Genomic DNA, 12585 nt, shown 5'->3' with positions numbered 1-12585 from the left:
ATCCCATCTGGACCGTTCCCCCATAATGAGGACTTACTATCCAACTATGCGGTATCAATAAGTCTACTAGGCCAGAAATGGCAGGCATGACCTAAGAGGTCGTTAGGTCAAGAAAAAAGAAGTATATCTTCTAAGTACATTTATACGAGGTAGTTTCAGAATAGTTTCCGAAATCCCATCAGAGTTGTGTACAAATATAGGCTTATCACACTCGTCTTTTGGTGTCAGTAGTAATTTAAAAATTATTTTATCAGACTATGAAAAAACGATAGAGGAATCATAGTACACCATTATGGATAATATGAATAAACCCTCGCTCTTTGTTTTTGTAATTCTCGCACTGTATTCTAGACTTAATTGATTTCTTTTATGGACAATGGTTATTCTATGAATACACCTCTGTGTAGCGTCGTAATCCACGTACAAATCATATTGATTTTTAACTCATATTTCGTAGTTCCTTTTTGATAACAAGTGTTTGGATCAAACGATTTTCTGCTACCTAGTCATGGCTGCTGAAGAAAGTGTGTATTTGATTCGATTTTATTCATTCCTAAAATCAAGAATACTCAACGAAATTTGTATTTGGTCAGATCAGATACGCTGTATCTGTTAAATGCCTGTACAAAAAGTTTTTGTGTTTATGGTTTGTGTCGTATTATAAGTGTGAAAATAAAGGCCAGAGCTCAACTAAGTGTGGCCCGGTGGTAAAGAAATAGCAGACCTGACCTAAAAGGTCGTTAAGACTATATAAATAATAAGAAGCTCAAATAAGTGTTTTGTCGCGTTTCCATTCGCATTCACTTTAGTCTTCTTTGTATATTAAATTTCAAGTTGGCTATTACTAACACGCCATTTGAAATAAAATATTTGGGTAGACGAATACTTTTTGAACCCACTATCAGTGACTTTCAGTCATTTTGGTGGTATATAAGGAGAAAAGGATACGGATAAGTCTCACGTACGTCGAAACATTCGTGATGGGATTCGATATCCAATAGCACCACGTGAAAGACCAGATCCGTAACCTTTGTATCAAATTCATAAAAAAAATTGCTGATATGCCACATTCTAATCATGAAATATTAAGAAAAATGAAATGTGTTTTTGCGTTAAATGCAATTAGTTGATTAGTTGCTTACCATAAGTTTGATAGCAATACGGCTAGACCATTCCATTTGAATAATAAACCAAAATTTTTTGACCCTATAATCTCTTTTATGGAAACAAAAGATGTTTAACATCTTACTCATAAACGTCCTGAAAATTGTCTGTCCCTTAAAAAAACAATGAAAATATTGCTGAAATATTTTGATTTTCACTTTTGATATTAAACACAAAGCATAATTAAATAAACAATTTTCGAGCAAAGCTTAATTACAGTACACTGTACAAAGGATTTTCAACGTCTATCTCACGCTTTTTTCATTGCTTGTTTTCCTTCCACAGTGCCGAAAGGCTGCAGTCATAGCCTCCTCGTCGTCTGTAAGTAGCAACATGTGATGTTTACATTTTGACACCATTTGATGAGCATATTTTGCTTTAACACGTTACAAAAAATTAGCCTTTTGTCACGCAAATGCTCATAACATGTTTTATTACGCTTTAAACTGTTCGCCATTTTCCGTACAACAACACCAATCATGTTTTTTTTTATTCTCTTTCATCGTTACAGAGCTGTAGTATATTTGATCAGGGCTATCAGAGACGTAACAATTGTCAGGTACTTGGACAACAAAATCGATCTGGGTATCACCATCATCACAACTATCGTCACCATCGCCATTACTGCAACAATCACTACTACCGCCAACGGCCACGTCTGGTCGGAGTCACCTGTGACGGTGTTTTGGGTGGTGACAGTACTTTGCATCAGCGAAATATACAACAGTCCGCACCCATCACTGTGGCATCAGCCATTGCTACCAATTCGGTTGCTGTTACAGGAAGCAGTACTATCAGTCACTCTGTGATGCCAGTGCAAAGACCAGCCTCCATTACGTCCATCAGACAACAGCGCGGTTGTGGTAGCACCGTGCCACGCTGCAGCTTCTCCACCAACTCTGGACTGCGCACCGGTAGTCGAAGGGTACAACGGCAGATTTCGACCACGGAACAAGAACGGGGCCAAGTTTTCGACGACACTAGGGCTAGTGTGAACCGGGTGCCTCCTTAAAAAATTAAAAAATAAGCAAGTAAATTCAACGCATATTTATTTTTATTTTTTCTAGCAGAACTCTTCCAAGAACTGAAAGCTATTTCTACACACTTCTTTTTTTCTTATTCCATGAACTAGGCAATCTGAGCATTTGTATGTTTTGCTGTTTACTACATTGTTCATCGCAACATTAGTAAAATACTTTTCCATTTCTGTTTTCCTCAGTTAGTCGGTTATTGCAGTTATTGCATTACAAAATGAATCATATTTTATTTCCTTTTTTCCATTTTTCACACAGATACTAAGCCAATTGTGTAAAAACTTAGTTTTTATTTTTATTTTTACCTATATCGTGGCCTGTGCAACTTAACCACATAGATATGGCCTTACTACTGAGGTAGGTTCGGATGAAAGTATAGTTTAGAGTCGGCAGTGTATAGGACCAAAATTCAGGAACTTCAGAAAATGTGGTCGCGGCTCCATAAAGCATGTAACCTCATATGTATGTAACGACCAACAATTCCATCTAATGCCATTGATAATTGTTATAAATATTCGATGTACAATTGCTTTGAAAATAATACTGTACAAATGTACAGAAATAAACATAAATGTATAGAACATCCAATCACCAAAGATTCCCTAGTTATACTAAACACATATACATTCTGTGTATATTTATCATATGCGGACAAATTGTTGCCGAGGATATAGATTGATCTAAATTTACTTGAATTTTTTAAGTATTAACGACAAAGATCAAAAGTGATGCGACTAAGCGACCTATATTGTTAGGGTGGTCCGGAGACCTCTCGAGGTTGTAGTACCATAGCCGCATTACTTGTGTAAAATTAATGTGTACTATGTCAAAAGTCAATAACGAAGGATATAAGATTAAAAGCAAAATTTCCAAAATAAGATGATCAACAGCTTTTTACGCCTTTAAATGCATTTCTTCACACAACTACACGAACACCTGATTTTTTTCAATAAAATTAAAACTAGAAGAGTTTGCTAAAACTGCTGTTCAAGTATGTTGTGAATAATTAAAAAACACATATTTTGAAAATTTATTCATCACACTGCTCAAGTCGGCTGGGAATACTACTTGACAAACAGCTACAGAAGCGATTGTGTTATCGTCTTTAAACGAATCAAATAAGCTGATGTTTGATGCTAATGATACAAATACTGCTTTTATTACGATTTTGGCTATTATTTATTTATATAATAATTATTAACCCAGAAAAATTACCACATTATAAACATTACTATACACTGCATGTACGCAGTCCTTCTGAAAGTCATGCAAGAGCTTACACGATCAACCATTTTCTTTCATTCCTGCTGCTTTGGAGCAATTCTTTAGCTGTTTGTCAAGTAATGTTCCTTGCCCCCCTTGGGCAGTGGGGTGAATTTTGTTAAATTTTTCCAATATTCTGTTACACTTAACCTTTCTAAAAAACCGGAATGGATTATTTTTACACTAGGTTTTCGATTTTCTATACCCATGTAAAGCTATTTAAGTCCAATATTTGCCATCTTTTCACTTTGATTATTCATTTCTATTACTGCTTGTGGGTGTCGCATATCCAAAACAAATATATTATTGAAAAAGTTATCAAAATTGCTGTAATGCATAACAAATTGGAATGAATACATGCGATAAAAAAATACTAAAAATCAAAATATGAAAAATTCGTGTCTTTCCCGTAAAAACTACATGTCAGGGAACTAAAACCGAATACTTCACTACTTCAAAAATATATTTATGTTCAAAAAAGTTGTCTTAAGCTACTTGTAATTTTGAACGATTTTTAAAATCATTATAGTAGCGGAGAAAAATATTTTTCGTAGGTGTTCGTAAAGTAATGTTATATAGAGCAATTTTGCAGGTACCAAAATCAATTGTTAAATTGTACGTAAACTTATACTTTTTTCTTCAAAATGTGTGTTTTTTTTTATTTTATACAACTTACTTGAACATCAGTTTTAGCCAACTGTTCTAGTTTCTATTTTATTCTAAAAAACAAGTGTTCGTATAGTTGTGTTAAGGACTGTATAGGGCCAGAACTTTCACCCAAGGGATTGCACCACAGTCCTTTGTGGTTTGTCCACATCTTTTTTGAACAATGTTCTCGAGTGCTGTCTTAAGCACTTAGAAGTGAAGAGCAAAAAAATGAAATTGGATTATTTTATGCAACAGACAGCGCATGCCCTTTTGTCTTCGAGACAACTAAACGTTAGCGAGAAGCTAATTCCGCCCCACCATGTTTCAAAATATTTCAAAATTGATCGCCATGTTGGATTCAATCTCCTGCATTTTATGTTACATGGTCAACCACAGCACAGTATAGACAATAAGACATGGCTTAACAGCCTTTCAGATATAGATGCAAACGTTGTATTAGTAGTCAGTAACATGAAATTACGGAATGTTCCAATAGCTATTTAAATAAATAGCTTTCAAGTACTGCATGACATGTCTTTAAACAATAAAGTAGGTTGCAGGAAATGTGGGGCGGTTCGGTAGCCGAGGTAATAACGGTGCCGATCTTCACACGGCAGGACCGAGGTTAAAATCTCACCAGGACCGCCTCCCCGTGCGTAGGGCTGACTACTTTACTGAGGGTAAAATGAAATCACAGAAAGTCAGAAATAGCAGGCCGAGACTTCTAGAGGTTGTAGTGCCAAAGAAGAAGAAGAAGCAGGAAATGTTTCAAAATATTTCTTGTAACAGAACAAAAATGATTTGGTGTTACATTTATAGTACATACTGTCCAACACCATGTAGCTAAATATAATATAATGAGAGCCATTATGAGGGGCGGTCCGGTGGCCGAGGCGATAGCGGCGCCGGTCTTCATACGGCAGGGCCGGGGTTCAAATCCCATCAAGACCGCCTCCCCGTGCGTAAGGCTGACTACTTTACTACGGGTAAAATTAAGTCACAGAAAGCCAGAAATGGCAGGCCGAGACCTCTCGAGGAGGTTGTAGTGCCAAGGAAGAAGAAGAAGAAGAGAGCCATTATATCGACACATTAAAGCTCAAATCACTCTCAGCTACCCATAAATTTACACTGACAAACAAACTACCACATCTTCTTGGCACACTCACATAGCCAGGTCACCAATTTGTCTCTAGGAAACTCATTTTAAGGCTGCATTATTTTACGATTGCAACTGACACCGGACAAGTGTAGCTTAACTTGATCCTGTCAAGACTAGCTTGCTGTGTTCCTTTTCGCTTCGCGTCGTACCGGTCGCTGACAAGAACCTTCCTGGTGGGACATGAATCCGACATCCGCAGCACGTGCTCCAACCATCCATATACTTCCGGCTTCGGCCACCGTTTGGATAACTTTTTTTACTAACAGCTCAACTAGCTCGTAGTTTATTCTGCTTCGTCACACCCCTTACCCACACACAGCAACAAAAGTAGTCCAAACCTACCACTGTTTAAAACTGTCCCCTAGCAGTATAGTTCAAGTCTCGTGACCTTAGAAGGCTGCCGGATTTATCAGTGTGTGACATATTTTGCATTGCGTGTGTTGCTGAAGTCTTTTAGATTAATGGAGGATGTTGAGCCGTTGATCGGCACGGTAACCCAGAGAAATCTGTTATGGTCATCAAAAACCGTTCCAACTGTTCCAGTCGACACAAGGAATCCATACTAATGTATGATCCTCCATTTTTCGATCTGATTTATAGCATAGTAGACCACCTTCAAACCGGTTAACAGTTTGTGCGTAGGGATCTTCTGCTCTAGGGATTTCGGACCTTTTTTCCCGACACAACCGGTCAAAAGGGAAGGAAGTAAAAAGAATATATAATCCAGATCTTGTAAGCTGCACTCAGAAATAAGAAGACTAAGGAATTAGACAGACCAGATTGTCGCTTATTTGAATGATTCAAAAATCGGACAATCAGTTAATTATTGTTAGTTCCAGAGGCCGGACGCCGGTATTCACACGGAATGACCGGGGTTCAAATCCCATCCAGACCGTCTCCCAATACTCAGATCTGACTACTTTGCTATGTATAAAATCAAGTCACAGAAAGCCAGAAATGGCAGGCCTTTGACGATTTTTGTGCCAAGCAAGAAGAAGATCCAAAATTTATATATAAAATCTATATGTGCTGGTGTAGAAATTCTACCACACGTTTACCTCTCGCTCTCCAACAACACATTATGGCAAATAGCGATTTTGAGAGTGATACCGCTACGTGCTGTATTTAACATCCAGCAGATCTTGTGAATAACTTCCGACCGAGATAGCTTAAGCATTGGATGCAAATCCGGCAATTTCAAGATATGTTACCTGCCCTGAAAGAGCCGTGTTTGATGCCTTTTAAATCGAGAGCAGATTTCCATGTTCTGTTGGTTTTTGTACTGAAACTTTGGGACACGTGCTGCGTCCTTCTCAGATCATTTTCATTAGCACTCGTCATTAAACTATTTCTTCCTGCGTTTAACTCAGGGCTAAAAACATTATCTAGGGAAATTTTCAATTTTTTTGTGTGTTTAAGGTACAATTAACCTAGCTGAATTTAATTGATGTGTGCAAAATCGATTGCCGTTTGTGTACAGTAGAGTTATTGTCTATGTGTGTGTGTTATGTGAGATAGGTTATCGTTTTGGATTTGGTCAACATAATAGTCAACATTTTAGCATTAATATGTACATAACCAGTTTATCAACATTCATTGAAATATCTATTTTGTCAATTGTGCATAAGGTATGACAATGTCATTTTTGTCTAAAATAAGTTTAATAGTCTTATGTCTTCCACGTAACCTTTACTCTGATTAGTTGATTAACTATGGTTTAGTTAAACCCCAAATCTAATACAGTTCTGTACTGTTTTAATATATGCACCTACGACAGACTAAAACGCATAGCACTTTAACTAGCATCATGCGAGCTTAATGTTGTGCTGGTTTTTGTATAAGGTGCGAAATATTTTAGATATTTTATTTAATAGCAATGATTGGATATATAATTTCCAAAAAAATAATCAAAAACGTCATTTTCTTTTTCCCATACAAATTTCCACGTTTAGGACTTACAATCTTGTTGAAGCAGAAAATCTTTACAATAATCCTGTAAACATTCTGACCGGACCTTATATTTCAATCGATAACGCACATGACTGAACAACAATGCTCGCAAGGCATGCTACGGGTTCCCAGCTCGTCTAGACTGAGCTGCCCTTATATGCCGTAGATCTACTATCTATGTGTTAGTAAATTAAGTGACAGATAGACCACCTGTTGTTAAGGCAAACCAAAACCAACAAAGACCGAAAGCGTAGAAGAAATGAAAGAGGAACAGGATTTTCCCAGAGCTCGTATAGAACGAACCGTTGTGCATGGTATTGTTCTCCTTCGTTCACCACCACGTTTTCAATGAGTTTCAAATAGAACGTCACAACCGATATATGAGCCACACTGTCACTATGTAGCATACCAGCTTAACGTTAGCAACGTGAATGAATGAATGTACCGGTAACAAACTGGAACAATAGTCTTTAATTCTCTCCCCCCCCCCCCCCCCTCTTTTTGCATGGTAAACATGATTTGTTCGACAAGAATGTAAGCGAGAAGACAAATTAGAACTTCTGCATTGTTCACGTGCGAGTATTTTCTGTCTCCAACGGTTGACATGTAACAACTACCAATTTAACTTTTACCATATTAGTCGGATACGCTCAGTGAGAAACTATAATAATACTTGATTTGCTTAGTCAATGCTACAGCAATTGAATCGTTTGTGTAAAGAAAAAGCTGTAAGAGCCAGGAGCTACTATAAAGTGTGTGGGTTTGTGTTTAATAGTATACCTTGTTCTTAACCGTATTGTCTATTACACTTTTAATATTTGGTTATACGTTTCTAAGTAATTAAATTAGCCAATAAACCTACCCATTGAATGTTTACAAAATAAAAACAACATGAGTAAAAAAAAAATACTGGTAGTTGCAGGTCATACGTCAATCGAATGTACATGAGCAAATAGCGAGCTCAGCATTCAAACAATAATAAACAATAATAGGTACATCATTAAGTTTGTAGCTAATAGCGAGGATAATCAGATGATATAGATAATCATAAAATGCAATTTCCGTTAATCAATTGAGAGTAAACTGAAAAAAATAATCGACAATGCAAAAAAATAAACATACCATTGGGCATACTACGGTAAGAGAAAACTTTAACGATCAATTTGATACTGTAAATAAATTGTTGACATAAACATTAACAAGCATTCGATTCTGAACAAAATTTCTCATTAACAGTGTTGTTATATAAGGGCGAGAGGAAATGTTTTCATTTTACAAAATGGGAGCGTATATCTGCTTTAAATAGATTTATATTTATATGGTTGGTCTAAACGCTGCAAAGGCATGTATGGATAATACGTTTTATATACATAATTATGTATATGTGATAACCGTACAGTTTAATCATAATGTTAGCTAGATGTAAGTAGCCTTATACAAATAATAAAGTAATGAAACGATGCACGTGTCTGAAAATTCTATGTTTTGGGTTTGGTACACTCCATATATCACAATATATTCAGAACAATATTCTTTAAATAAACGAATATGGTTTTTTAAATGATCGTAAGTTTCTTTAATTGGTATTTTCTATAGAAAACATTATTTAATTTTAAACCAATAAAAATGAATCCTGATCGAAACAGCAACAACATCAATGAGTAACTGTATGAATTTGCCCACAAGCTTTGTCCCGATTTCGTTCCTGCGCAAAGCTTTACACAACATGCGCCTGGTAGTGACCCCAGGATGGATTCACCGTTCACAATGGTCTTGCCCTCCTATCAAGCAAGAATTCCTCCCCAGGTCTGGATCAGATTGGTAGCAAATTGCTTCAAAATTTTCCTGACATAGGGAGGAAACGTCTGTTAAGCATCTTCAACAATATGTTGGAGGTCAACAGCGTCCCGCAAGAGTGGAGAGAGGTGAAAGTTTTCACTATCTTGAAGCCTGGCAAACCGCCATCAAGACACGATTCGTATCGGCCAATATCGTTACTGTCGTGTCTGAGGAAACTCCTTGAAAGGATGATTCTTTTTCGGTTAGAAGAATAGTTGGCATCGAACAAGCTTCTCTCAAATATCCAGTTTGGTTTTCGTAAAGCGAGGGGTACTAATGACTGCTTAGCCCTTCTGGTAACAGAAATAGAGCTTGCTCGTACACGCAAGCAGAACATGGGATCTATTTTCCTGGATATACAGGGGGCATTTGACTCAGTATCACCATACAAGCTGAGTCAAAAATTAGAAAATGTGGGGCTGGATCCAAAGTTCAATAACTTTCTGTTCAACCTTTTGTCGGAGAAAGCTATGAATTTCAACAATGGTCATGTTCAGCTAAAGCGGACCAGTTTCCATGGACTAGCACAAGGGTCCTGCTTTAGCCCTCTGCTATACAACTTTTATGTCAGTGAAATAGATTCTTGCCTATCTCCGGACTGCAGCATTAGACAATTAGCAGACGACGGCGTCATATCTTTTGCAAGCAGGGACGCCGCCGAAATACAACTGACTTTACAAAACACTTTGGACAATCTTGCCAAGTGGTCTAAAAGCCTTGGTATTAAGTTCTCTGAGATGGTAGTCTTTTCTCCTTTTAGCGACACGACAAAAAACAGGAAGAAAAGACTATTTGACCAAAAAATTGATGTCTTTTTGTACGGTGAAAAGATAGCAACTACCGACAATTTTCGATACCTTGGTGTTTGGTTCAATTCAAGGCTAAACTGGAATTCACACATCACCATCATCTGGTGCAAAAATGCAGTATAAGAATCAACTTTCTTAGGACAGTCACAGGATTCTGGTGGGGCGCACATCCATCAGACGTCATGCGACTGTATAAGACATCGGTACTTTTCGTATTGGAATATGGAAGCATATGCTTCCATTGGATATCCAACACGCATATCCTCAAACTAGAGAGGCTACAGTATCGTTGTCTTAGACTCGCACTAGGGAGCATGAAATCAACACATAACATGTCCCTAGAAGTGATGACCGGAGTGATGCTGCTGAAACTACGTTTTGAAATGCTGTCTCTTCGTCTTCTAGTCCGTTCTTCAGTATCAAATCCCTTGATCGAAGAAAGTTTTAAAGCGCTTCTAGAGACAGGTTCTAAGAACAAGAGAGCACCGGCTTCGGCGTTTTTAGAGAGTCCGCCGAAGCATTTTTCAAATTGCGGGAGCCGTATAGTGTCTACACCGCAGAACTAGCCGCAATTTTGTACCCACTATTGATGAGAGCAGCGAGACCTTCGGATCAGTACTTCATCTTTATAGATAGCCTTAGCGTTATCGAAGCACTACGATCCCCGAAGGCTTTTAAGAGTCAGGATTAGCTTATCATCAAAATCATAGAATTGCTTGGCTCCATGTTCGACAACGCGTTCAGGATTTCGCTAATTTGGGTACCTTCTCATTGTGGAATTCCCGGCAACGAGAAGGCAGACTCACTGGCCAAAACAGGCGTCCAACAAGGCGCTTTTACGACCGTCCAATATCGGCCCGAGAGTTTCTTCGCCTGCCACAGCAACTTTTCCTGTCTCGCTGGCAGAGCATGTGGGAGGCGGATGATCTCGGGCGATTCCTTTTCTCGATCTCTCCGCAAGTGTCCCTGCGGCCTTGGTTCGGTGGGCTCTCTGTAGACCGGGCGTTCATTCGCATGATGTCTCGACTTATGTCGAATCATTTCGCGTTGAACGCTCATCTGCAGCGTATAACTCTGGCTCAGACGAAGATGTGTGGCTGCGGTGACGGATTTCACGATGTGGATCACCTTCTGTGGTATTGCGTGGAGTTTGAAACCGCAAGACCATCTTTGTTGGGTGCAGTCGAGAGCATCGACAGACGACCGGGTATAGAAATAAGAGAAGTGTTGGCAACTAGGGACTTTGCATACATGAGGCTCATCTACCGATTCGCCAGAGACAACGGTCTTATCCATTGAGTCCGCATCCCCATTATCCTTCCATTCCATATCCGCCATACCCTTTTGTTATTCGTTGTGTTGTCTTTGTCGTATGTGTACAACTTTTCCACCAACACAGTCATAGACAGCAATAGACCTGGACCAACTATAGAACTGGACAACCACACCGCAATCTCCACACATCCACAACCGAGTACGCCCGGAAAATGGCGAAGTATCATGGAGGAAATGCCTTGGTAATTTATTTTTTTTGTGAATTTTGTGTATTTTAGAACATTTTTATCTCGTCAGCACATGCGGTGCTTACAATACGGCTTCAAGCCGTCAGAATAAAAAATAAATAAATAAAATAGCTACAAGGATTCATGAAGACTTTAATCATTAGAAACTACCAAACTTTTCGTATACAGCGAAAGATAAACCTTATTTATTTATGTAGCATAGATATTTAAAAAAAACATTGAACAATAAGAAAAACATTACATTACGTAATATGTAAAATATTAAAAGCTTTAAATTTGAACTTGCTGGACTTTCAAATAACTGATGCGATATATGATTCGCTGACACGCTAGTAGAAATCAGTCTTCTTTTAAAGCACAACACATCCACCGTGGTAAAAGAAAACCCGAAAAAAGCAATATAAGCACGATGGTTCTGCGTTTGCTATTTTTTTTTTTAATATTTTTAGGATTACGGCTTGACGCCGCTGCGTTTGCTAATGTTGTCAAATTTTATATTTTTTACAGGCTGTTAACGAATATTTCTGCTCAATAAGTACGTTTATGTCTTTTCTTGTGTACCCGTGCTGAGAAGTTACGTCGCAAAATTGTTAAGCAATCATCAAAGGTGTTAACACCTTGCGCTATTTATTTTTACCATTTTTTTAGTTTCAAATCGTTCAGTCGGCCGAGGGCAAAATGTTTTTTTTTTTTCATTTTAAGTGGAGTGAGGAGCGTGGTGTGTGACAGGAAACATAAGAGAAAGTCAGTGGAAACGAGAGGATCGTTTCTGGTTGCTGGTTTTGCTGGCAGCTCAATAAATAGAAAATTCTGTTCTTTCCTCCGATACCGTGCAAAGGGGTAAATATTAAAGGTTTAAATTTGACTTTGCCAAGTGATGCCATGGGCTGTTTCTATAACAGCTTGCTTTTAAGTGTTTTAATCTTTTAAATAAATTACTCTTAATCTTAAGTAATAAAGTTTTGCTGCGTTTTATTTGAAGAAAAGTTCTAATTGTGTGTGATATGAAGTCGGCATCAAACGTCCGATTTCACTTTGAATCTCAACACTCGACTGTGTAATTTTTTCGTTTTGAGAAATACAATCACAAATAAATAACAATCCAATAACGCGACTAACCATGGTTGTGGCGCTAAATAAGAAAAATGAATAATTAAGGAACACACATAAAAAGATTTGCTTTTCCCTTCGCGAAT

The 12585-nt window shown here is 37.9% G+C and overlaps 1 protein-coding gene across 6 annotated transcripts in view; it reads left to right on the top strand.

Moving 5' to 3' along the window:
• LOC118512517 (dopamine receptor 2) overlaps nucleotides 1–8680 on the top strand; it is a 456086-nt gene extending 447406 nt beyond the window's left edge. For all 6 annotated transcript variants that reach the window (XM_036057100.1, XM_036057089.1, XM_036057063.1 and 3 more), the window contains 2 exons: nucleotides 1450–1485; nucleotides 1676–8680. In XM_036057100.1, the coding sequence (XP_035912993.1) occupies nucleotides 1450–1485; nucleotides 1676–2176 (537 nt within the window). In that variant the 3' untranslated portion in view covers nucleotides 2177–8680. The remainder of the gene's footprint in view (nucleotides 1–1449; nucleotides 1486–1675) is intronic.
• Nucleotides 8681–12585: the final 3905 nt, after the last annotated feature.

This window comes from Anopheles stephensi, chromosome X (genome assembly GCF_013141755.1).
Source record: "Anopheles stephensi strain Indian chromosome X, UCI_ANSTEP_V1.0, whole genome shotgun sequence".
NCBI lineage: Eukaryota > Metazoa > Arthropoda > Insecta > Diptera > Culicidae > Anopheles > Anopheles stephensi.
The sequence above is the reverse complement of the archived record's forward strand: the minus strand, read 5'-3'. Positions and strand labels throughout refer to the sequence as shown.